Source organism: Semicossyphus pulcher, unplaced genomic scaffold (genome assembly GCF_022749685.1).
Source record: "Semicossyphus pulcher isolate SPU_LCO1_2020_fin unplaced genomic scaffold, fSemPul1.0.p SCAF_16, whole genome shotgun sequence".
In the NCBI taxonomy this organism is placed as follows: domain Eukaryota; kingdom Metazoa; phylum Chordata; class Actinopteri; order Labriformes; family Labridae; genus Semicossyphus; species Semicossyphus pulcher.
In genome coordinates, this window is record NW_027211670.1 from 13,575,549 (window position 1) to 13,602,108 (window position 26,560).

Sequence of the window (26,560 nt, forward strand, 5' to 3'; positions counted from 1 at the left end):
TATTACTATTTTTTTTATTTGTAATTTTTAAAAGGGGAATCCATTAATTGGACTACTAATCATAGTGTACTGTCAAAACAGGTGTATAATGTATTCTGTGGCTCCGCACTATAAAAAGCATCCTATAGAATCTACTCAATAAAATTGAGGTAAATTTGAGTTTGAGTCTTTTGAGTTAAGAGTCCCTAAATCTAACTATGACACACTAAATTTTACTTAACATTTCTCATTAGACACAACAAATTACGAAAAATTAGTAACAATAACTCTTGTCACATAGAGACAGACAACTTTTCACGCTCACACCCACACCCATGGGCAATTCAGAGTCACCAGTGAACCTAACGAGCATGTCTGTGGACTGTGGGAGGAAGCCGGAGTACCCGGAGAGAACCCACGCATGCACGGGGAGAACATGCAAACTCCACACAGAAAGGCCCACTTTGTCCAAACCGGGATTCGAACCAGGAACTTTCTAGCTGTGAGGCAACAGAACTAACCACTGCACCACCGTGCAGCCGTTTGCGAATTCAAGATGCTCAAGTAAAAATAAATTATAATCAACAACATTAGCCTGCTCGTTTAATTTACTTACTAATATTTAGGAAAGTCAGCCAGTGTAACCGCCAAGAGATTTAAATATGTCATAATCAGACACACCAACTACAAATCGTCTGGTATATCTAACTAATAAATATATAAACGCTTTCATTCATTCAATGATACACAGCAAAATGTTTAACAGGAATCTTCAACCCCAGTGGCACACCGACACTGGCCTGCAGCCAAGAAAAATCGTTTACACACTTTGCAGGACGGGCCCAAAATCTTTGGGTAGACTTTATCATGTTATTTTGGGTTGCACTGGTTACTGTTGGAAATTGGGTAATGCAGGTAAACGTCACACATTTCAATTAATTCACATGCTGACTTACATACCTTCCTTTTTTACAGTGTGGAGGAGCTATAACAATAAACCTGATGGTGTCTTTTGGGTTAAATTACAGGTGAGGGGAATCTGAAAGGTTTCAGGCTGCATCTGCTCTTCTTGTTAGTCCCTAAATGTAGTGAACTAAGTGAGCAGGACAGAAAAAACTCTGCCCCCTGCTGCAAAAATGAAAACACTGCAGGTTGACTCACTGGTCATTGCCTCATGGAAAGTCAAAGAAATGGAACTGATTATTAATCAATAGTCTGTCATTCTTGTGAGCTTAGTCTCGGACCATTAAGACTTTAAGAACACAGGGAGAAGTCCGGAGGAGAGAAAGAACAGTCAACTAAACAATCATCCAATAAAAAGTAATAAAACATAAAACAGTCTTGATCTTTAAGCTCCACTAAATCTAATTTAATGATCACTTTAAAGCTTTTTCTCTTTCAAATTATGAGGTATTGTTTTCTCTGCTGATTACATCTGTTTATTCGTAAATCTCAGTTTAAATAACGGAATATTTCACAGCCCTGATGTCGTCCAAACGGAAATATGAAGCATCCAAACATAAGGAGCAGTGGACACGGATATGCATGAGTGATTGCTCCGAAGCTGGACAAAAAACCTCAACCCCCACCCAGCAACGTATGGTGGCAACCAGCTGTCGCCTCATTAGAGAGAGGAAAGGTTGGAGACCAAAGTGTCGCCATCTGATGACACTTTACAGCTGATTCAGGCTCCTGATACATGGAAAAAGAAGAGAGGGAGGAGGGTGAAGAGGAGGCTGATCGGAAATTACACAAGGAGGAAATGAACCAGCATGATGACTGGGGTGATGATATCACTCTTATTGTAAAGCCTTCATTCAGCAGCTGATGTTGAATAGGAAATGTAATGACATTTCTGTCACATTTAACCAAACTGGACAGAGACACATGACCTTCATGATGTAAGTGCGGCATAAAAAAAACATTATGATCAATTTTAAAACAGTGAGGTTTATTGAAATATTAGCAATTTTCTTTCCAATACAGGGCAGTATATCATCATTATTTACGATTATTATTACGATAGCACCTATCGTCTTATATTTAGATAAATATTAACAATATAGAAAAATAAATAAAGCTTATCCTTAGAAATAGTAAGCAACCATAATTTGTGTATATACATTTTTTCGTTGTGACACACTGCCTTAGAGTAATTTATGTAATGTATCATGTGGTTTCAGTTCTTTATTGAAGATATATCCTGTGAAAAAAACACTTTTTTCTAAATTTAAATATTTTTTTGCATAATTTTATTCATTTTCCCGCAATAATTAGGAACAATTTAGTTGTTTATAAAAATTGGAGCTTTGGGTGCAGTTTTTTTGTCGTTAGTGGTTGTCAATAAAGTTTCAGGTTTTTTTTATAGTGGGTCAATTCAGCAAGGTAGTGCTAATTTTTAGCAGTTGGTTATTAAACGTAATGTCTTGGTCAATGTATTGGATGTTTATCAAAGCTATAAGTAACATATTATGATATATTATCTAATAGTTAATTCCCACAATATTGGAGTCCTTTTAGGCTCATTAAAAACGATAAAACCCCGTTGTAAAACAGGACACCGCTCATGTCACTCAGGCCGCTGAGGTGATTCGTCATGTTCAGTCTGCGTAATGAGAGCCGGTCCAGTGACGTCATGATGAAGTCCAAAAGTAGGCGGGGAGAGAAAGAAGGAGAGCGAGAGAGAGAGAGAGCAGATTTGATCCATTCCTCCTCTGTGTGTGTATAACAGTAATAATACAAACACCCCATCACTCCGCATGTTCCGGTGTGCCTGATGCCTCCTCCGCCCTGAGACGAAGCTCTGCTGCGGGCTGTCAGCGAGCTTTGATGCAGGGAGGCAGCATCCTCTCTCGGGCATCCAGAAGAAGTGAATGAGGAGGGCCGGTGGCCTGCAGGGAGGGGTCCTTTGATATCAGGGCTGCCTCCTCCTGGATGGAGCCCGGCTGTGTGCAGGCAGCGATGGCCATGGGAGATGTCTCGAAAAAAGCGTCGACTCGGAACGTGGCGGTGGAGCGAAAAAACCTCATCACCGTCTGCAGGTAGGTTTAAATGCTGTATGTATATGTATTTAAGTGCATGAGCTCTAATATAAGTGGATATTTTTAAGGCATAGATGCTGCATTCATTTTAAGTTATCTTGTTGTTATATTGGGTCTGTTTTATGACAACAAACTGGTCCTGGCAGCTTTATTATCAGGCTTCCACAAATATCCTACAGTCAGTCATATTTTGACATCCACGCTTACGTCATCCTCGTAATAAGTCCTTATTATGAACTCTGTGGGCCTGCACGGACACGAAGCCTGTCTGAGCATTAACGACCTTTCATTACTAATTTTCCAACACACAAAATCAGATGATCCTCAGACAGAATGGCTTCTCTGTGTGAGTTTAGCTTTGTCATCTTTGTCAGGACGATTTATTTTCACCCCGCTGATGGCGTGGTTGCTATGACGACAACCTTCCAAGGGGCAAGGACTAGCTGGCACCCCAGGGACTCGGGGCAGGGAGGTAGTATGAGGCCTGTACACCAGGTCCTGTTTGGACGAGGTGGGGGGTTTGGATGGAGGCTTGCACTTAAATACCCTTTGACTGAGCTTAAACACATACACACATATTATAGGATACATGCATGCATGTCTAGGCTACATGTATGTTGTACATGTGTAGGCTTCACAAATGCTAGTTACTGTTTATGAAGGGATTCAGAAGACATTAACTTATTTTCCATTTTTCTTGAAGCCCCTGATGCAATGAAAGATTCAATTTCCATTAATCCATAGTTGACTTTGACCTCTGTTTTACAATGTAAACACCCACAGTTACAGTTATTAGAAGCTAATTTAAAGCTGATACAATCAATATTTTAGAACAACTGACAATGTGACATGTGAAAGGAGACTTAACTGTTTTTGTTCACTTTAACAGTTCACTATTTTCAGCTTAAGAGCTCTAAAACCCGACTGTATAAACCTGTTTAGCACCAAATAGCAGACAAACTCAGCTAGCAATTAGCAACTAAACATAAAGTGTAACATTTAGCATCACAATGGCCAGATATTTCCCTTAGGGGTTGGTGGTGACCAAAACCTGAGCAAAAAGAATAGCAAATGACACCAGTCTCATGGTCAGAGACACTACTCTCTATTTTATGCTAGTAATTCGTATTTACTGGGTGCAGCTCTGTGCTAAAAAGTGTTCCATATACACTCAAAAGGTCTATGTTGTGTTTACAGCTCGTTTCTGCTGCCCCTTGCTTGGGTAGAAAACTTGCCTGGGTCTAAATAACCTTTCATCGTAAAAGTCATGAAATGAAGTAGAGCTATGCTTTTGTGCTACTGATCTTTGCACCAAAATACACACAGCATTTAACTCAGATTAAAATGCATCTTTGCATGTGACAATCATCAATGAAAGCAACTAAACAATCCCTGTCTTTTCCCTCTGCCCCTCTCTCCCTCTCTGTGCAGATTAACCGTCAGTATTTAATTAGATCTTGCCATGATGATATTATCACTCATTCAAAACACAGCACTCCATGTTAACGCCTGCTTCGTGACTACTCTGTGTTTGAATATGCGGCTTGTTCTGCCAAGACTCAAGTTATTGATGTTAAAGCCAAAGTCAAGTTGGAATCAGAGTCTAAAGACATCAAATATTTGTTTGATGGGTCTGTTTTGAACCCAGGCCATGTGACTACAGTCCACAGACATCCATCCGCAGTTATATTACTTGTCTTACAGATTGCCTATAATAACAAATCTCTGCAGGTGAACTAGGCTGCACCTCTGCTGAGCCGATGACAAGCCTATCTGGGTCATGTCATGTCCCGCTGTCCCTAATACAGTGAAAACACGGGGTCTGTGCTCGTTTTGAGGATAGTCAGCCAATTATTGTCCAGTATCTTGCCACAGTCAGAGCAGCTCAATGAGACATTGTTTATTTGGAACAATGGAGGGTGAAGTCACTTGCTTGATTGGCCTGTGTAAGGATACGCATTGTCTTTTGGATGCACTCGCTCCACACAAACTGACCGTGCATACTGTAAAATGCTCTGATATATTTGTTTTCTAAAATCAGTTTAGATTTGGCCCCTAAAACACAAATTCTGTGAATCCAGAGTCAGCAAAAACATGGCCGACATCCATCAGAAATTATTCCTCCCCATCTACTGCAGAGGCCTTGTTTACTAAGGCGTCTTTGGCCCATATGTCCCCTTTCACGCCACAGCATATCGCTGTGTCACTATACAAACAGCATGGCAGGTGTTGTTGCAGCAAATAGACCCGCTGAATTATTTAGTCTCCAGGAAAATATTTAGGGGTGGTCATTTCAGGAGAAGGTTAATGCAGCCTGAAATAAACTTAACACAGCTTCGGGGGGGTTAGCATGATCTGTGAGTGTTTGTATTATGTAAGAAAGTTACACTAGTTTAATCTTACATTGTCACACTAGAATCTATATAGGTTACGAAACAAATTTGCTATGCATTCATGGTACCCAGAGGATGAATCATTGATGACTTTTGGCTTAGTGCCATGGGTTTGACATGGTTTTAAGTGGACTGCCATAAAATCAGCTGGAGAAGCAATTTTATTGGCTAATGTACACATGCTCTTAACTTAACCCCCATTTGTCATAACTGGTTTGTGTACCCAACCAAACGCAAAATGCCTTCATGTTTAGAGCTAATTAAGACCTGTTAGCATGCTAACACACTAAACTAAGATAGCAAGCACGAACATTACCTGCTAACATTAGCTTCTTGGGGTTCCCAGGGTCCCAAGTTCACACTTGAAGTGATTGGTAAGAGCTTTCTTTGCAATTTAATTTCTAATAAAACCTAGTTTTAGGGAGTAAATTTCAAGGAGTATAACATCCGAATGCTACAAGCTGTAGGTGGTGAATTTCAACATGTTGACTCAGAGAAACATACATTTAAAGTTTGACAAAGAGAAAAAAACATCGCTAAGAACATTTTGAATGGTCTCCTTATTATGTAATATTGAGAAGATATTTTGCTGGGGAGGATAGCATTGAACTCTGGGAACATAGATAATCTCTCAACTTTTAGCACTGTCATTCTTAGCATGCTAGCATGAGCATGCTTAGCCCTTAGCTCAAAGCACTTATGTGCCTAAGCACAGCATCACAAACAAGCTAGCATGGTTGTTTTCTTTACTAGCTAAGTTTACGTTATTAGTTTTACTCAAAACATTTTGTAAACTTTTACCACCTAATTTCGTGCTGGAAATTACATGGATTTTTAACCCATAGTGCTTCTTTTACCTTCCTAATTTTTAATACCTATTTCCTGACTGCAGCTATGCTTAACAGTTTTCCCCGGGTATTTGGCTGAAATTATTTTCAAAATGTATTTACATACTCAGAATTTAGGTTTTACAGGCTACAGCCCATCGTGGACATCACAAGCAGGCCTCTTTTCAGAGCTAAATGTATTACATCAGACTAGAGACATAAATTTGAGCTGTCAAGTGGGAAGTAAATTGAGTTGTTGGAGCTTCCTGAAAGCTCTCCATAAATGTCTTCCTCTCAGTAATAGGGTGACATCAGGTGGGAGGGTGGAAATAAGAGTAAGCTAGAGAAATGTGTTCATGGAATATATGGGATGAGCATTTAGTGCATGATATCTTGTTTTTTTAACAAGTAGAGATTTCAAAAAGTCCCATTTTAATGTAACATATGACGTGTTCCACCGACAGTAAACTGTTACAAAGAAAGCAGTAATCCAATAATCTCCTGACTAATCTATTCCCATGATGACTTCATTACTGGCATCCAGACTCTGTCTTAAACTTCTCTTTCTCTTTCACACACAGGTTTTCAGTGAAGACGCTATTAGAGAAATACACAGCCGAGCCCATAGATGATTCATCTGAAGAGTTCATCAATTTCGCCGCCATCCTTGAACACATCCTCAGCCATCGTTTCAAAGGTAATGAGCCTACCAGGAATTGTCGTTATTGAGTGGATTTTCAGACATTACAAGTATGCCTCTGTTCACTGTTTAAATATACATTATGCATGACCCTTAAGTGAAGATATTGATGAGGAAAAAGCCTCCGATATTCATGTTACTCTCTCTTTCCAGGCTCAGGGAGCTGGTTTGATGGCCAGAGAAGTTTCTGGGACTACATCCGCCTGGCCTGTGCGAAAGTCCCCAACAGCTGCATCAGCAGCATCGAGAGCATGGAGAATATCAGCACATCAAGAGCAAAGGCAAGGCCCATAAACAGTTTATAATAATGGAAAACACACAAATATTTCATCAAGGTGGAGCAGACTTTTTTCCTTTATTTTTCTCTACTTTGTGCTTGTTGGTTTCTTGACATTTGAACATTAGTCTTTCATATTGATTGCACAGATTTCAAACACTTCTCCTTGTTAATATAAAAGCCAGTTATGAATCTGCACGTTCGTTTTCATAATTATCATAAAAGAAAAAGAGCCAATTTATCAGCTAATGAAGGAGAAAAAATAAAGAGTTGCGTTAAAGACTTTAGTCATGCCATTGAAAGCTCCACTGACTTTTCTGCTATTCTGATTTTGCATATTTTCCTCTTTAATGAGACTATTTTGTATTCATTTCTAAACCTTTGGTGACTCCTCCAGGGCCGAGCCTGGATGCGAGTAGCCCTGATGGAGAAGAGGCTGTCCGAATACCTCGCCACTGCTCTGAGGGACAGCAGAACGACCAGGTGAGAGGCCCCACACTCCTGACTATACAGTAGCATCAATCCAACCATACTAGAACTATGTTCTTACCTGGCTGTGTCTATTGTCCTTATTTTTAAGGAGGTTCTATGCAGAAGGAGCCATTGTGTTAAGAGAGGAAGCCACAGTGCTAACAGGGATGCTCATAGGACTTGGAGCCATAGACTTTAGGTGAGGAGCCTTGACCTTTCACATTTTATGAATCAAACAGACCAGTTTAGATGTGTGTATGTAAGTTTTTGTCTTATTTTTATGTTTTTTCTTCCTTAGTTTCTGTCTGAAAGGGGAGGCCTTTGATGGGAAATGTTCTGCCGTGATCGACTACACACCGTACTTGAAATTTACACAAAGGTATGTGCATTGACACGGTGTAAAGGAAGTTTTGTCACTGCAAAATTTGCCTCCTCACATCTCAAGCACTTTAAATAAACTGTAACATACATTAGTGTTGTTCTGTTACAGTTACCAGTATCAAAAATGCCTTCGATACAGCCTAAAACGTTGAATCGGGTATATCGGCAAGTAAGCTAGTCAGTGCATCAAGCTGATACCATCATTTATAAGTATCTTTAAAAGATCTGCTCGTTACTTCCCAGATAGACACCTACGTAACAATAATACATGTTAAGGCTGTCACTCATAACTACTGTTTGAAACAGCAGAGAACAACTGGTATATGATCATGTGGCGATAGAAAACAACAACATGCTAACGGAGAGGTTAGCTACAAAACTGTTAGCAACCATGTTTTCCTCTCATTGTTTTTAAAGTAAAGATAATTCAACCAGGTAGAATACAAAAGCAGTTTCACAACAAAAAACAGTGTCTTTCTGACTGACCCAGGGATTGATGGGCGATTGCTAGCCAAGATACTGCTAATGCTAGCTAAGCTTGTTTTTATGTGCTAAGCTTAGGTTTCTTTTAGTGTACTGGGAAGGCCATCCACAAAAAATAGTTATCATTTCATTGCTTTAGTATTGTTCAGATGTAAAGTAAAGCTGTGTTGTGTCGGTGCAGCTCTTTTCAGTCTATCACTTTAACATCATAGCTAAGTGTTGTGCCACACCAGAGACATGCTACATTTCTTTTGTGATCTTGCTTGTATGTCTCTTTCATAGCAGACAATTTGTGTTCTGGCTTGTGTTTACAGCTATGATTATCTGAGTGACGATGACGACAGACAGAGTGTTGACAGCAGCACGAGTGATGACAGCGTCCCCGAGCATCCCTACATCCCGCTGGTCACTGATGAGGAGAGCTGGAGCACAAAGTGTCGCAAGATGGAGCAGAGGTTTAAGATCGTCAACGCTCAAAAGGTGTGCAGCATTTTTGTTTTATTTTAAGGATTGTGTTAAGACATAATTTGTTTTGTTTTTTGCTTTGTGGCAAGAGTCATATCTGAAGTTTGATTCCACTAACAAATCTTGTAGTGGAAAATATCAAACTACAGCCAACAGCTGGTTAGCTTAGCTTAGAATGAAGACTGAAACAGAGGAAACAGCTTGCCTGGCTAAATTAAGCAAAATTAACAATATAAACAGGATGTAGTTTTTTTAAACAGACTGCTTCTTCCCTGGAGGTTTCTCATATTTAGAAAGACTCAAGCTAGCAGTTTCCCTGTGTTTCAAATGTTGCTGTATGCTAAGCTAATAGCTTGTGGTTAATGAGGGAGATATCACTGTTTTATTAGCTAGAAAATAAATTATTGTATTATTGTAAATCTATTGCTTTAAATATCAGCTGGTTTAAGTATTGCTGTGTAAAGCATTTTCAGCTTAAAGGGCCAGTTTTGCAGATTTTTAACCTCAGTCCTATAATGCTATTATGGGAAGCTAATGGTGTTATGGTAGGAAAAAAATGCAATTTCACTCTGAAACATGTCATCTGGCGGAGGCCAGGAGGCTTGCTAAACCACACTTCCTCAATCTAGGACGCCGCCTCCGATGTCACGTCTCATTCAAAATCGTCAGGTTTGAAATGTAGACTGCAGACCTGAAGATTTTGTAAACGATCCACTGGTATATTCTCATCGTATTTCGGATTCTGTACCGCTCTGAGCCATTGCCTGCAGCGATCAATGTCCTCGACGGCAGTATCTGACTCCAGCGTCTCTCGCTGGGCCGTTCCTTTTCGGAGGGAGGTGCGCAATGCATGCTGGGTGTTGTAGGAATGTAGAATGGGCGAAACCACGAGCTGTTTTTACAACTGTCTCCACAGCTATGGTGCCAATTTCAAATAATATTGCTTCTGTCAGCAGAGAACACCAGCTTTGACCGACTCTTTCATTAATAAAATAATATGCCATTTAAACTTTAAGTGTTTTTGTACCCCATATGGCTCATGTCTAATATGAATACTCAGTAGGGTTGATATATCCTTTCACTCATTGTTTTCAGGGTTACCTGGAGGAGCTTGTGCGTCTGCGTGAGTCCCAGCTGAAGAACACAGAAACAGAAAACAAGAAGCTGAAGGTCCGACTGGAGGAGCTACAGAACCACAGCCAACAGGAGAAGAAGGACCTGGAGGCCATCGTGCTCGAGCTTCAGGAGCAACTGTGAGTGACGTAGGCAGAATGTGGAGTCCAGGTTTCACACACATGACTCGGTATCACATTTTCAACCCCTAAAGGCGCTGACAGTCTTTTTTATTGTTTTAGTTGAAAGTTAAAATTTTGTTCAAAATGTATGAAAGTATTGTATCCTCATGTTCGACAGGACAAGCTTGATTCCATGTGACTCCAACCACCTGGCCAAAAACCTCTCAATCCCTTTGGTCAACCAGTGGCCGACGCTGCAGCCATACAACAGCCAGGACGACATCAAGCTGTTCCGCAGGTTTGACCGAGCGTTTACATGCTGCACCAGTTATTCTCTATATGGCAATACCTGAAAAGAGAAACACAAAAACATCAACAAGCAAGTGTCATAGATGAGAAAAATTTAATTACATTGACAATGACATGACATGCAATACTGGTAATCCCAGCACTTTTATAATTTATGAGTAGGAATTTAAACAAAGCAACCAAATGCAACTGATGTTTTTTTACTGATTAATCTGTAGACAGTTTTTCCATTTATTATTTAATTATTTTGTATACAAAATGTTGAAAACAGTTAAAAAATGCCCGTTACAATCAAAACCTGGCCTGCCTGAAGGCACTCTGTATTGTTAACTCTTATTTCCTGTTGACCCACAGGAGGAGCTTCCCCAGCACAGAGCTGCTGTCAGTGGAGATCAGCCTGGATTCAGACTCTCAAAGGGGGGAGGGGAAACAAAACGGAGGAGCCTGGTGCACAGGTGACTTTTTTACACACGTTCTTGAAATATAACAAGAGAGTAAACGCACCACATACTTGTATTGACGCTCCCTTTGCTTATCTACCCCGCCCCTCCAGAAAAGGACTACACCCCCTCCATGATGGGCCTCTGCGGGTCCTTGGCCTCCCTCCCGAGCTGCAAGTCTCTGGCCAGCCTCAAGTCCAGTGAGTGCCTGGTCAACATCAGCACAGAAAACAGTCCTGCCCTCTCTCCCAGCTAGGGGGCGCCAAAGAAACACTGCCAACCACTTCACAGAGACAATTCAACATGAAAACAGAAGAGACTACTTTTAGGAGGGGGAACAAATGCCCTCTTTCGTGGCCCTAACCCAAGTCCCTTTACGCTCGAGCCCTGCACTCTATCAACTTCCACCTTTTCAGCGTTTGTGAAAGAGGAATCTCCATGTCTGGGACTGTTTAACTAAGATGCAGGAATAGCTGCTGTACTGCCCGTCGGCCTCCTTCGGTTTCACTGTCTTTCATTGTCTTCATATTAAGCCTCCTGAAATGCAAACAACTGGTTCAAGTTTGACCTCTCATACGTCACATTGCTTGTTTTTGTGCGATTACAGTCATGTATCTGTACTGGTCACATTCATCCAAACTCATCGTAGGATTGTTCTGTATGTATTTGTCCATTCGTCTGTGTGTTATCAGTCTGTCAGTGTATCTTGTTCTGCCTCTTGCATAATCCTGGCAGTGCAGGATTGATGAGCTGTTATAACCTTTTGGGAACAAAACAATGTTTGCCATATTATTATATTACACTATTACAAGAGACATAAAAAGAGAGGCTCGATTAAAGAGGCAAGACAGTTTTATGATGAAGATTATTTAACAGATGCAGCGTCAAGATATAAGATGAATGAAGTTTGGGCCTCATTCAATCATAAAGTAGACTAGATACAGAGTTTAGGATGTTACATAAAAAGACCTGTCAGGCTACCAAGGTTTGCAGAGCCTACACAATGTGAACATAAAAAAACAGGCAAAGATCTAATGCATACAAATGCAGAGTGCATTTTGACTATGCAGAATGAATGTTTTCATTGTCCTTTTCTACAGACCTTGCTTGATAGAGAGTAGTTTGAGCAGAGAGAAATAGTGAATGTGTAAACGTGGGTATGTGTGTTATCTTTTTTTTTGCCTTTATTTTCATTTTCTTACGTTCTGTTCTTTTTATGTTTTAATTGATTTCATAATTTACTTAATTATATAATTTATCATCATGTAAATTGCAACCTCATGCAGTTTTGAGAGTTGGGATACATTGTGTTATTTACAATTGCAATAAAATTGCCTTTTCTTTTGAACATTAGTGCTTGTATGTAATGAATGTGTATTTCTTTATTTTTTTTGTATCATACAGTACATCCCCCAATTTGGTCAAGACTGAAACATCAACATCGCCATTAAATTTTGTCATTCAAGTTCCCCAAAGAACGTAGAATAAGGCTACTGACTTAATAGCAGGTTTTCACTTATCCAGTCATTAAACAAAAAATCTACAAGACAGATGGGTACAGAACTACAGAATTGTTTTGGTTCAAAATACCAATTAAATTTAGAACATCTCCATTATATCTAGCAACATTTTGCATGCAAATGCTTAACTATTATGGCAAGCACAGTAAAGATTATTGCTGTGTGTGTGCATGTTGGCACTGTCTGTGTGAGCATGTTAGCATGATGACATTAGCATTAAGTCATAAACACTGCCAGGCTTAACTACAGCCTCACAGAGCGGCTAGCTCGGCTAACGCTCACTTAATGTTCATATTGATAAGGAATTGCTTTCAAGTTTACATTCAAAAGAATCCCTTTTCTACAATCATGTTGGTTGCCATTTTTTATTCTCAGCCAAAGCTAACTCTGTAGCTACTGTAGGGCCTACAGTGTAGGCCCATAAACCCAACACATGCTCTTTTTCCTTGGCCTGTAGGTCACTTTTTGTTTTCATGTCTTCTCTTTGTAGCTTAACTTTGTGAAGCCTGACATCGTCTCTCTACAAATAGGTTTTCAATAGCCACTTAAGGTCATAGGTTAGGATCATTCATTCATTAACACAGACAAATACAAAGAGCTAAACAAACAGAAGCTGGAGGTCCTTTGGTAAACGTTAGAAAGGCATTATGGAGGAGATACATTCCAGATTGACATACAGTCCAATTAACTGCTTGGATGTAAAATTAATGGCTACCGAGGGGTCGAGAAAAGTTGGGTTTAGTTATCTGGCTTTGTCTTTGGCTGTTTGTCAAAGTGACATCAATTGTTGGGTGGAGTTGCACCCGATAGATGAGCAGGCTGCTGGATACATGGTTCAGCAGATCACCCTTGTGTGATAAAGCACATTCACTCCCATTGTTGGGGACCCGAGACACTGACACGTGTACGTTATCTAAGAGTGAGTTGGGGTCTCGTGTAAGAAAGTGTACATTTAGGTTCAGTTTGGTTTGGGTGAGATGACACTGGCAGCCTTATCACTAGTCTAGGATCTGCCCTTAAATTTGCATGCCATGTTATCTCTACCCCCTTGTCTTGTCCCACCATTGGCACTCCCTTTTACTCTGAGAAAGGACATTTATCTCCCACAATGCACACTTTCCAATCCACCCAAATTGCGCACACACACCCAGCTGGGCCGTATCAATAGCCCTCAGAAATGTAGAAGAAATAATAAGCCTAAAATAAACTAATGATTGGATAAAGAAGACCATACTAGTGGTTTTACATGTTAAAGTGTATGCCATATATTTTGCAGCTAACTATTCTGCAACCACAATGTTATTTATCCAATGGTTCACTTTAATTTTATAGCGACACTATGGGGTATTATTATTTAAAGGCCTCTTGGAGCTTGCTTTGTGTGATCCATCACAGTGAACATTTAATCTACATTAATATTTGTCAAATCACATTATTGGTACAATGAGGTAATGCAATGCAGACCTTTCAGATCAATCTGCTCTTATATTGCATCACCAATAAAAAAATATCAAAAATGAATGTGGACTGGGCGCTCACTAAGAAGGATTATAGACGTTTGAGGAGGAAAGTCCGCTATTGTACTTGTATGATTACAAACCATTGTGTTGACCAGGAAAGGTAGGAGAAATACATCCTAATTTTATACCGTGCATTTCCAAATTCTCATTCAAACATGGGCAGCAAGGACAGAATATGCCAGTACATGTAAAATGGTTCACTACAGTAACTTAAAGCATTAATGCAGTTTTAAAAAGAAGTAGAACTGCATGTATTTTTCAGTATAACAGTTAAAGGCTATCTCAATTTTCAGGCTTAAAAAGCTTAAATGCTGTATTTTAACTTTATTTAAACGTTTAAAAAGTAGTCCATGTATTTTTATTGGTTTATGACTCCATTCTTATACTTTCAGAAGCTTAAATGTAGTATTTCGACACGAGTTTAATGGCGAAAATCAGTTAATATGAGATATGAATTGTGGGCGGTGACAACAAACCTCATTGTTCAACGTTTGACGGATTGATGGTAGATTGTCCAATAACGTACAAGTCGAGGCCGCCACCAACCAATCAAAAGTGACATCTCGACTTTGGCCCGCCTACTACATAATTAAATCCACACCAGCGTGCGTCGTGGTTTAAGTGTTTGGAGTTTGCGTTAAAACAAGAACGCGGAGGTGGAAAATAACTCTGACCACCTCGAAACTTTCTGGGAGCTCCAAACACGCTCCAGCCCGAGAAAATATAATGAATCACACCTCCAGCTTTCCTCAGAAGACGCAAGAGTTGGCGTTAAAGTGACTTTTTGAAGCTGGAGCTGCTTCCTTGTTCGACAACGGGGTGAAATATCTGCACATCCTCACAAAGAAACTTTGCCTGCTAGGCTGCTAACTGGACCAAAACCAGACAAAAAGTATGATCACCGCTGACGAATTGATCTGCGGCTGAAATTCACGACTCATCTGTCGAGTTAAAAGTTGTTGGTACTTGTATTTACTTGGAAATGGCTGTCTAAATGACTCAAGACTGAATTTTGTAACGGTTTTGAGTAGTCATCATCATCATCACCACCAGTGGAGGAAGGGTTACAGCTGGTAACTCAGCCACACAGCGCCCCCAGACCTCCACCAGGCAGGACACCCACTGCTTCTGTAGAGTCCAGGGTCTGGAAAGATGTCAGGCCGGAGTGGAGTTGCTCAGATCCGGGGAGCTGCTTTGGGTCCACAGCCCTTAAAAGCCACTGTTCCCTACCAGCTGTCTAGCAAGCCAAGACCACAACGCAGAGATGGAAAATCAGGTATGAGTAACACCTGTCCCACTGTATGAAACATTTACCTATGTGTGTACACTTAAATATGATGCTGTGATAGAAAATATGCTCACTACTTATAGCCTAACAAGCTTTCAGACCAACTTTCACCATCATTACGTTTGTTAAGAAAGTACTTGCTTAGTTATTAACTCCTAAATTAAAACGTTTCATATTTTAGATGGCCCCATAAATCAAGAACGTTCAGGAAACTTAGCAAAATTAGCTTTTCAACTTAAAACAATGAAATATCCATTCATTGTTAAAGGGCTTAAATGTTCTGTTTCCTGTATATGAAGCTGTGTGTGTCTTCGCCTCTCATTGGATTTGAATAATGAAACTGTACTACACAAAATATAAATAATATTACAATATTATATAGATATAAGTTAATGTGAATTATACACCCTAGCATCTCCACTATATAAATGTTTATGGCTGTCAAAAAAAGCTTTTATGTTCTCTATTAATTGTGTTAATCAATTAATGAACTGTTTGATCAATGAAATATTATAATCTAGTGAACAATGAAAGTAATACGTATCCAAATCCTGAGATATTATTCTTAAATTGCAAGAAATAAGATCAAAGATAAAAAGTTCACAATAGCAACAGAGAAACTAAACAGGAAATGTTCATATTTAAAAGACTGTTGCCATCAAATAGTTGGTATTTTTTTAATAAAGAAATGATCAATACTATTAAGTTAATAACAATTTTGCCAGTGAATTTTCAGTCAATGTTGTAATCATAATAATCCATGAATTATTTCAGCTCTACGTGCTGTTAATGACATAGTGTAGCTTAAAGCTAGTACATCTGGTGTATGAGTCATTATTTACAAAAGCAGTATCATTGGTTGTTTCTGATATGTAGTTTATAATAATGATGTAAAATAGGAGCACAAAGCTTAAACATACTCCTAAGTCAACATTTCTTCCACCAACTGATGCAAACTCTAAAAAAAAAAACAGCAGGATAATTGAATGTTTAGCTGAAAGTCAAATAAAAAGTCGTCTACGTCTGACAGCTGGGAAGTCCAAACCGCAGCAGCTGAGCCCCGGCATGAGGCGGACGGTGTCTCTGGACGCCATCATTGGGCCGTACCTGCAGGGACACTGGCCGAAAGAACCCGAGGGCCAGAGCAGTCTGTGTCGCAAGGACAAATCCACCCAGGTCAGCTGCAGATCAACACTGTTACGAAGTGCGAACACAATAATGCAGAACAAGTTGGGCTGAAATGAAAGGAATGCATTAATTTCCCACAGATGTTTCCATATTAAGAGTGTTATATTTGAAATGTGTCTTTGCTGTTGTGTTTCGAGGGGCAGATGTGGTTGGTTCGTGTTAGGAGATTAGTTAGCAGTTTTTTGCAGATAGATACGTTTCTAGAAGACAGAGGGAGTGTCCTCTGCTTGCACAGTGAGAACCACAGCCATGAGAACAGTCCCTGAAGTCAGCTGATGAGGCCGTTTTGGCTGCACCCATCCTCTCTGCTCTGTGTGCAGACACTCGCCACTGCTCTTCGGTTGCCCACATCCTCCCCCCTCTCTCTCTTTGTTTTTCAGTTTCTCCTGCTCTTTCGCTCTTCTACAAGTGTGAAGAGAGAATCTGTGGGTGTGGAGGGTGTAATGTGTGTGCACATCAGCCTTTGAGCACGAAACCGTTGCGTTTTAGTGTGGAACTTTTAATAAATTATGTGTGAAGTCCTGATGTAATGCGTGGCTTAAACGTTTCCAGACTTTGATTTAGGCAACTTCAGGGTAAAACTTGAATGAATATGCTTATCTAAGAGTCAAATGTGATCTTATTTAAAGAGCACTGGCTCTTACGGTTGCTTTCCTTCTCCCCAGACCCCGGACTCATGGTCGGATAAATCCCAGAGCAGGAGAGGCAGCAGCAGCCACAAACGATCGGCGTCATGGGGCAGCGCTGAGCATCTGCGAGAGGTGAATCTCAGCCTGTGTTGCTCAACATGTGTGTTTGCTAAACTTTTTGTATTTGTATTTCTATCAGAACGCTTCTGATGAAGGTCTGACTCAATAAGTGTGACCGCATTGAGCAACAGGAGACCAAATGACCTCATCTGCAAAGAAACTTCCCTTTCCTGGCCAAAGCTCCCTCCTCATCATATCTTGTATCTAAACTGTCACAGAATCAGATTATCAGAGCTGACAAAAGCCCTCCACACGCCTCTGAAGGGTTGTTGCGTGTTTGTGTACATCTGTGTGTTTGTGTGCGTGAGCTGATTGACTGACAATATTATTCTGTTCGTTGCAGATCGCTAAACTCAAACAACAGCTGCAGCAGAGAAGCAAACCTGCAGTCTCAGGGGGGCATGACAAAGACCGCCAGCGTGGATATCCTCAGGGGAGCAGTAGCCTAGGAACCACTCAGGTACCCTAGCATCATCCTCTCACACAAACACACCACTGCTTACTTTATACACGCATGTGTGTGGGGACTTTAAAGGCAGTGGTGACAGCAGACAACAGGGCGTTCTCAGTCCTCAGAGTGAACTAAACTGTGCAGGAAGTGAGTGAACTAAAGCACTGAAGCAACAGGAAGACCACTACATCATGTCGGCTTCTGCTTTTCGGTGCAAAATACGTAGTTCTGCTTTTGAGCACAGCTGGTCTGCGCCTTCTCGTTGTGTGCGACACTCTGACGGGCTGAGGCGCTTCAAAGATCAGAGTGTGGTGACACAACAAACCAACACAAGCTGATTTAGACCTGCAGGTGTTAATACGATATGTTAATGAGGACCTGCACTCATTAATAACTTGATCTACAGCTCCTGTTGCTTTCATACTTGAAGAATGTATTTTGCATATATATCGTAAGTGCTTCAAAATAGAAGATTTGAATTTGAAGATGCAAATGGCACAATGCCAAACTTACGGTAACTCCACTTCTTCACAATAAGAGGAAATCAAAAAACTGACGAAGGAGCTCAGAATCTTGTTTTTCTCAACTGAGTGAAACCTGTGGCGTCTTCAGCACTCATTTCTTTGGATGTTTACAGCTGGCGCTTTATACACAGGCTGCAGAGATGTAAAGAACACTGAAATGTTCTACTCAGGTAAAAGTAAAAAGTAACTTGAAGGGGCCATATCTTTTTGAATGGATATTCTCATACAGTTTTTTAATGTTCACAGTAAAAAAAGCGTAAACTTTAAAAAGGGGGCCTCTGAAATGGGCCGTTCAGAACAGCTGCAGGTTTCTACGTACAACCTTGCTTTCGCTGAAATCGACCAATCGTCATTCACCGTCATTCTCCTCTGGCGGCCTTCTTGCACTCGCTTGTCGTTGTCAAGATTTCAGCCTACCATTCTGATACCTCCTGGTGATTCTGGCTCGTACACATAAGGCCGAATAACTGATCCTAGAGCAGCCATGTTTTCTACAACTTTGGAGTCACAGTGCAGTGCGGCCGCACCCCCACGTGGAGGGAGGGGCTAAGCAGTCACTCCAAATACTGTCAGCCAATCGTGGCTAAGGTCTAACTTTTGAATGCCGAAACGGCTTGTTGGTTTCAGGAGGAAGGAGACGCGCCGAGAAATAATAATAAAACAAACTCTACCAACATGATTCAAAAACACATTAGAACAATAGAAAATTGATTGCATAGCTAAAATACATGTATGACCCCTTTTTAAAGTAAAAGTTACTTTTTTATTTAATAAACTAATGTTGCCATGGTTACCTCACACATGCATCGTATGCAATGAACTACAAAGGCAGAGGGGAAATGATTGCACAGTTGGAACATTGTAAAGGTCTATGTAGTTAAAGTAATAGGTGTTCCAACTAATGCCATGAATGGCTTCATAAAGCAGGTTATGAAAGCTCATTGTGTGACCTGCAGCCCTCAGCTCCCAGTTATAATTAAAATGACACTTTGTTCTATTCCAACCTGGGCCCTGTGTTTACATGTTTTGGTGTCAAAAGGACGAGAGATGCACCTTTTGTCAAAGAGTAAGCTCCTTTGTTTAACCAGAAACAGCAGTTAGAAAGCTCTCTTCATTGCCACCAGACTCCATTGACAAAAACAGTCATTTCACCTCGCAGAAAGAACACAGGAGTTGCTGATGGTCTACCGCTGCCTCGATCAGTTAGTTTGTTTGTGTAATCAATAAATAATTTACTCTGTAACGGATGGATGTACAAATGTAGTAAATTACTTAATTTAAAACATACTTGAGTAAAAGTAAAATAACTACAAGTACATGAAAAAGCTACTCAATTACAGTAACATGTGTACCTCTGTATGCAGGGTTTAATACTACGCTCCCCTCATAAACCGCCAGCCAACTCGGTTGACCTATTTCCTGACATCTAAAGGTATTATGTCTAGCCTCTACAACCTGATTTCAAAGTTGCACTGCTTCTCAACTCTTTGCGACGTCACAAAGTGCAGCCTCAGCAGGCTTCAGAGAGCTGGCCAATCAGAAGAAAGTGGGCTTGTAGGGGCGGGGTTTCTTAAAGGCACAGAGCTGACTGAGTCGTTTCAGGCAAAGGCTGTATGAGGGCCTGCACAGAGCACCAGTGTTAGATTTTTTTAAACTGTAAATTATGCTAAGCTACTCCACAGGTATCACAGAGTGAAATATAAAGCATGAAATTAGCATAAATCCTGGACATTATTCTTCCAAACTATCTCAGAAATACGTCACCTGCATTTGAACCAAACCCTTTAACATATCTTTAGGGCGGGTTCACACCAGCCTCATGTAGTCCGATTGGACCGAACCGTGGAGCGTTTGTCCCCTCGGTGAGGCTCGTTTAGGTGATCTGAACGCTGGAATGAAGCTCTGGTGCGGTCCAGTTTGATTCTGGTGAGAACGTAAACGGACTTAAAGCAGGAAACAAACCATAGAACCGTGCGTTGTAGTATGTTTTTACGGGTGCTGACATTTCCAGAGGCACGCAGCGAGATGAGTAGAGGACAGACGTGGAGGAGCAATGAGGAAATAGAAATATGGGCTGAGCAAACAATTTCACAAATGCTTTTCAGTTTCCCCGCACATCAAAACTTTTGGTCCGCTGGTAAAAGCTGCCATGTGAACACAAACCAAACTCGAGGCAAACTGCAACTTTGTAACGATTTGGTCTTTGATTCGGACCAAACACACGGGCTTAGATTTGGACTCACCGAAAGCAAAAGTTGTGTTTGCTTTTATGTCTTTGCTGGCTCAGCGGGCCATCTTATCTAAGTGGAAGGATCCTTCCCCTCCCATCCTATTCTGCTACCTCAATACTACCGCTTGTTTTTCAGTTCCTATGAAGAAGTGTAGTCTCTTTGTAATGTTAACTTTACTACCCTTTTATAATTCAGAACATGTCTTCTGTCATCAGTTGTGGTTATCTGGTTTGTTTTATGTTCGGATGTTTTGTGACATGGAGTGTTGTTGTTTTTGGGCGGGTTTAAGTGTTTTTCTTTGCTGACTATCAACAAAAAGACCTTTTTGAAAGAAAGAAAACTGATGCAGCCTGAACTTGTTTTCGTGTCCTCAGACTCAGCCAATTCCCATCCCCCTCTCTCCCCTGTCTACGCTCGTCCCCCGACTGCGATGCAGCGTGGAGGGCCTCAACCAGGAGCTGGAAGGCATGTTCATCTGCCAGCCTCCTCATCCTCAGCCCAGGGTAACTCTCACCGACCCTCCACAAAGCACACACATGTGAAAAGACTCAAACGTTATGAGGAAAGGAAGGATTAACATTATAGTTTCTGTCTCGTCAGCTCCTCGAGGTTCCAGACGGTCACCGGGCTCCCGTCCCCCCGCAGAGCTGCAGCAGCGGATCTCAGAGCGACCCCACCACCACACCCCTGTCCACATCTTCCTCCTCCTCCTCACCCAGCTCCCCTCCCATCTACATCTCCACTTCTCCGACCATCTCTGAAGATGCGCTCACGGAGCTGCACCAGGGTTAGTATCATATATTGTCTCACAGTCTCTGTGAACTGTAGCAAGCCATGTGCCTTCAATCATGCACCTGGTAGTTCCTGTGTTAACCCACATGTCAACACATAACTCTAAAAACAGCTTGATTATTAGTTGCATGAAGAATTAGCAGAAAACAAAAGGGAAAGTCTTTGTGACAGTCACACTGGTCAGAAATCACAAAACCACTCACATGAGAAATCACACAGGCAACTGTCTGAGATGCACGCAAACACACTTCAGCTGCATCATGATGCTAAACGGGATTACATGTCTAAGATCCTTTTTGCAGTGGTCGTGTAGCAGTTCAAGACTGGATTACTTAGTCAAGCCATGACCATATATGGGCGCATTGAAAACACAGTTTGTAGAACTTAATCTATTTATTTATGATCTCCTTTAAACAACCTTCTTACTCTAGTGCGACCCGTTAAGGCAGAATAAGACTTTTTTGTGGTTTATTTTCTTCTGAGACCTATCACGCAAAAATCCAAAATGAACCCTCCCCCTCCCTAATCGTATCATATCAGAGGATTTATCAGTTGCTGTCGTGCATTTTCCTTCAGTATTTTTTCCAACTTTTTTGAAAATTTGCAAAAATCAATCCCGGGTCCCGTCTGCTACAGCCTGAGACGATACAGCCTCTAGGGAGACCGGTGAACGTGCCGCGCGGTAAGCGATGATCGACTTCCTGTCAAGACTTCCTTTTCCGCGCGCTGCATTGTTACAGAAAGAGACAACGTTTTCGTGTGATTCACTTGTTATTAACGGGTCTTAAGTTTGCCGAAATTTCGTTTAAAATGCTCGTTTGTTGAACGGAGGTCTGATCGATCTGATGCATTCGAGGAAGTCGGGAAATCTGAACGCTGACCAGCTTCGTGACACAGCGTCAAGGAAATTCATCTCAAGTAAAATTTGAGATCTAGAACAGATTGAACTTACTGTTTATAGAGATGAATAAGAAGCTAAATCGTCGTCAGATCACGCTGATGTCATTACGCCGCACACAGACTGTTTTTCCTGCATACGCCGCAGCTGCTGATACGTGATTGGTCAATATTACTTCGACTACAAGCGTAGTTCAAACAGAACACTTGCCTTCCCGGAAATCCACGTCCCTGCTTACAGATAATACCCATCTATGTAGAATTTGTAAATGGAGATTAAGCAAAAATCAAATTCGGCAAAAACAAATACCGTAAAATCAAGAATATAGGTCGCAGTTTTAGGGTGTACCCCACAGCGAAAAAGGTTTTCTATAGCTATTTATCAATAATACTAATAAGTTATTTCAACACTATTTCAATTTATTTTCATTTGAAACACATTCAAAACACACACAAATTACAGCCATCTGTTCTCTCCATGGCGAGTTTGCAGTCTTGCTAGCTACTGGTGCGGTAGTTAAGCTCAGCCTACAGTAACGTTGATTGTTGTGAGGGTGGCGGCTGCACTCGTGATCATGACGCCGCATGTTCATGACGAAGCTTTAGCTAGATTATAGCACCATCGTCTGAGTAACATAAAATACCTCTCACTGCATTGTATACTGGTATATATAGGCCACACTGGTATATAGGACGCAGCCCACTTTTTAGATGAAAAAAAAAATGCGTCTAATACACTTTAATCTTTTTTTAATCAAGGAAAAATCGAAATAAAACGGGGTGTACGTCTTTAACCAGGATTTTCTTTTTTTTATTATAAACAGCAGAGCATTCAAGCGGATACAGTTTAGTTCATGTTGACGGACTGCTAAACTTTAAGCACTGTTTAAGACTGCAGTAACACGTTACAACTACATGAAAAAGACGAATCTGAAAAATTGCGCTTCGACTTTTTAAATATTATCTGAAGTACATGAACTTTGAAAAGGATTAAATGTAATTTGATGATGGAGTCATATCTCAGCTGTGGATGTATTTTTGTGTTGAAATCAAACTTAGACTTCTAATGAAGCAAATCGCCATACTCTTGATGTAACTCCTGATTTTAATGCTTAAAAACAGGCGAAATTATTTCATTCATAAAGAACAATTGAGAACAACTAATCATCTCAAAAAGTAATCTTCGCACATTGCCTCAAATCTTATTAAAATAATTTTGTTCATACAATCTTTGACTATAATACCTTATTTTTCCAGGTTTGACGGACAGCGCAGAGATGTGCCTCCTGTCTCCGTTCTCGTCCCAGAACGAGGCCGACCTCCCCCTGCCTCTGCCGATGTCGTCCTCCCCGGGGCCGAACAAGAGCTGCTGCTTCCAGAGAGAGCCTCCGGAGGGCTGCGAGAAGGTCCGAGTGTGGGAAGAGACCAGGTTCGTCTGTAGTACCTTACTCTTTTATTCTACCCTACATAACCCACAATGCAAGTTGTTTGTCTAGACTACTTACCTAATCTATTTTTATTTTATGGTGCCTTTTTTTTTTACCTTTCTATGTATCATAATCATGTATAATAATAGTTTGTTTACGCCCCCTAGAGGTGATTTCCTAGTGTCCTCTTACAGCCAAGTATTCATTCTTGATTTATACTTTATTTAGACATTTCCAGACATTTAATTTATCTGCATTAGTTGACATTTAAAACTAACAACGTAAACAAATCAAGTTTTAAATCTTAAAGACGTACCACTTTTTCTGACAGGTTTAAGTTGTGTCATTAGTTTCTTACAGCCTCTCTCCTCTTATGTTTCTTAGCGTTTCACACCAGCTCAAACCGACCCTCATCTCCTCCTGCCCGGACCCCAACAAGGTAAACTTCACCCCCCACGGGGGCTCGGCCTTCTGCCCCGTCAGCCTCCTGAAGCCCCTGCTCCCCTCCATGGACCTGCTGTTCCGCAGCCTCGCCGTCTCTCCCGCGGGCAGCTGCTCGAGCCAGGGAACGAGCTCCTGCCAGGCGACGTCCTCCGGCAACCAGGCCGCTCCTCCCGATCCTCCTTCCTCCACCAACACGGCCGCTGTGGTGGGAGAAAGCTCGGGGGAGGGGCTGGCTTTCTGATCGCATATTTCTTCTGTGGAAATTTGGTTTATTTTAAGGAAGAATCATTCCTTTTCCGTACAGGTAAAAAAAAAAGTGCTTTGAATTTCAGTGCAGAGTGGCTTCAAATTTAAGGCCTTTTTTGGTTCTTTCATTTTACAATCCAAAGATGTATTCTGGGCCAAAGGGTGTGAGAGTCTTACGTCAGACTTCTCACTTTCTGCTCTCTTAACTCTATAAAACGCTGCACATTTGTTCCCCAAAGAAGCCATGACAAACACTTCTTTCTCAATATTGTTTTTCTTACTCGGCCCAAACTGTTCGGCGTCCGGGTCGAGTCAGAAAACACATCTGGAATAAGTTTGTTTTTAAAGTATTCAAAGATATTTATCAGCAACTCACCTTTAATTCTTCTTACCTAACCTGACCTCGCACCTGTTGCCGGTGTACAAAGCACGACAAATCAGTTGGGTACTTCTTATTTACCTGAAAACAAAAACATGACACAATGAATTAGATAATTGTAGACTGAAGGGAATTTTCCAGATGTTGGACTTGGGTAGCTTTAATACCTAAAGGCTTCAGCTCATTCATTCCTGCTTTAAACGTTGTACAGCTGTTCTATTTGTGTTGTCATCCTGTTTAATTTGTGCATGTAAATACAAACACTGCTCTGCCTTGATGTGTGCTCGATGGTATGTGTATAGTTTTGAGGTTTCACAGCCTAGTTTACTACCTAACCAGTTTTAGTGGTGTAGATTGTTTCTTCTGACAAGTTTGATGTTCAAATAGTTTTATTTTCTGGTAGACATGTTTGCACAAAATCGAACAGCTACTTTTGAGTCGCAATTATTTTTATATTCACTTTTTGTACTTTAAGAGTAGTAATGTGTATTTTCTACATCTTTTTTCAATTACCTGCAACATAAGCTAAAAAAAAAAAAGAACCTGTTACTTGTAGTTTTGTTCTGTCGGTGTAATCGAGGCAGGTGTTACATGAGATACTGTATCGGGTGGATTTTTATGCACTTCCAGGAGAGGGATTCTTCCGTACGTTGGTCCTGGGTTTATCGTTGCTGACAGGAGTTTTGTTTGTGTGTGTGCACGTGGATGGAAAGTTATCTAGTCTGATTTTTTTGACTTCTCATAGTTTTAGTATCCTGGTGAAAATACTGATGAACTGAAACATTGTTTTTTTTTTTCCAAATAAGCCTCAATTTCAATGTTTTAAGAGTCGGTGTGGATGCTGGGGACGTGCCGTTTTCTCAGGTTCTGTGTTCTGTCCACATAAATATATGATTGATAATATGATGTGTTTGTGATTCATTAAACTAGTCTCACTGTTGTATTCATGCTTAGGCTCTGGTTTGACTTTCTAATGCCTGCAGAAGGGCGCAAAAACTTTAGTTCGAAATTTGTATCGTTAAGACCCTAAAATGTCTTTGAAAAAACAGCAACATTTTTTCAATGTCTCCAAGTGCTGTCATGTCCTCTAGCCTTTATTTTCTCTTCTTCTGGGTCAGATTTTTAGTCATTACATCTGTCTTCTCTCCATTTTGCAATGTTATTTACTTTACTTATTTCTAAGTTGTCTTGTCAACAGTTAAAATAATCCAATCAATTACCCTGTTTGAGTCATTTAAAATGGGTTTCCTTCAAGAGCTATTTAGTTTTGAAGTTGCTAGAAGACAGAAACCAGGCTCCATTAGACCTGGAGGTAAATTTAGGCTAAGGTTCAGAACAGATGAACAGTCAAGATGTATTAAGTAGCTCTTCTACAGCTTTCGATCACAGCACATTTGCTTCATCAGTAGATAGTTTTTTTTTTACTGGACAATTATTTTGGAAAGTCTTCGACATGCTCAGTAATAACAGATTTTTACACCTACAACTTCAGGACAACTATGGTCGAAAGCTCCAGAACAGCGACATACTTAAAGCTCCTGTGAGGAACTTTACGTTTGTGTTGATTTTGGCACCCACTGTGGAAAAAGCTGCACCTCTTACCTCTTTGCTGATTTTGTCATGTACATGCTTAAGTGGTGGTTATTAACAACACATCTTCATCCTGCTGTCTTTAACAGCCATATGTATCACTCACTTTAATTTTTTTGGAGAATGTAAACAAAGGCAGCGGGCAGTTAATCACTTTGTCTGACACCTACCCCCAATCAGCAGTTTTAGGCATCAAAAATGGCTGCATAGAAATAATCAATCTTGTCGCTGATGATCTGGTTTGCTTTTTTAGGTCATATAGAGGCATCAGATTTAATTTCAGTCTTTTTCATAACCAGTTAAAAACTCCACA

At 40.6% G+C, this 26,560-nt stretch overlaps 2 protein-coding genes across 2 annotated transcripts; both read left to right on the forward strand.

Moving 5' to 3' along the window:
• The first annotated feature begins 2,666 nt into the window (after nucleotides 1–2,666).
• rundc3ab (RUN domain containing 3Ab) lies at nucleotides 2,667–12,354 on the forward strand. Its single transcript, XM_069664429.1, has 11 exons — nucleotides 2,667–3,020; nucleotides 6,822–6,937; nucleotides 7,094–7,221; nucleotides 7,615–7,700; nucleotides 7,798–7,887; nucleotides 7,987–8,067; nucleotides 8,867–9,032; nucleotides 10,113–10,270; nucleotides 10,431–10,550; nucleotides 10,916–11,016; nucleotides 11,115–12,354. The coding sequence occupies exons 1-11, from the start codon at nucleotides 2,914–2,916 to the stop codon at nucleotides 11,255–11,257; spliced, it is 1,296 nt and encodes a 431-aa protein (XP_069520530.1). The 5' UTR covers nucleotides 2,667–2,913; the 3' UTR covers nucleotides 11,258–12,354.
• A 2,316-nt stretch (nucleotides 12,355–14,670) lies between these two features.
• Nucleotides 14,671–25,563, forward strand: fam117ab (family with sequence similarity 117 member Ab). The gene is made up of 8 exons (XM_069664658.1): nucleotides 14,671–15,317; nucleotides 16,360–16,505; nucleotides 17,183–17,278; nucleotides 17,610–17,726; nucleotides 20,847–20,975; nucleotides 21,073–21,259; nucleotides 23,419–23,590; nucleotides 23,973–25,563. Exons 1-8 carry the CDS (start codon nucleotides 15,194–15,196, stop codon nucleotides 24,271–24,273), a joined length of 1,272 nt encoding a protein of 423 aa, XP_069520759.1. The 5' UTR covers nucleotides 14,671–15,193; the 3' UTR covers nucleotides 24,274–25,563.
• Nucleotides 25,564–26,560: the final 997 nt, after the last annotated feature.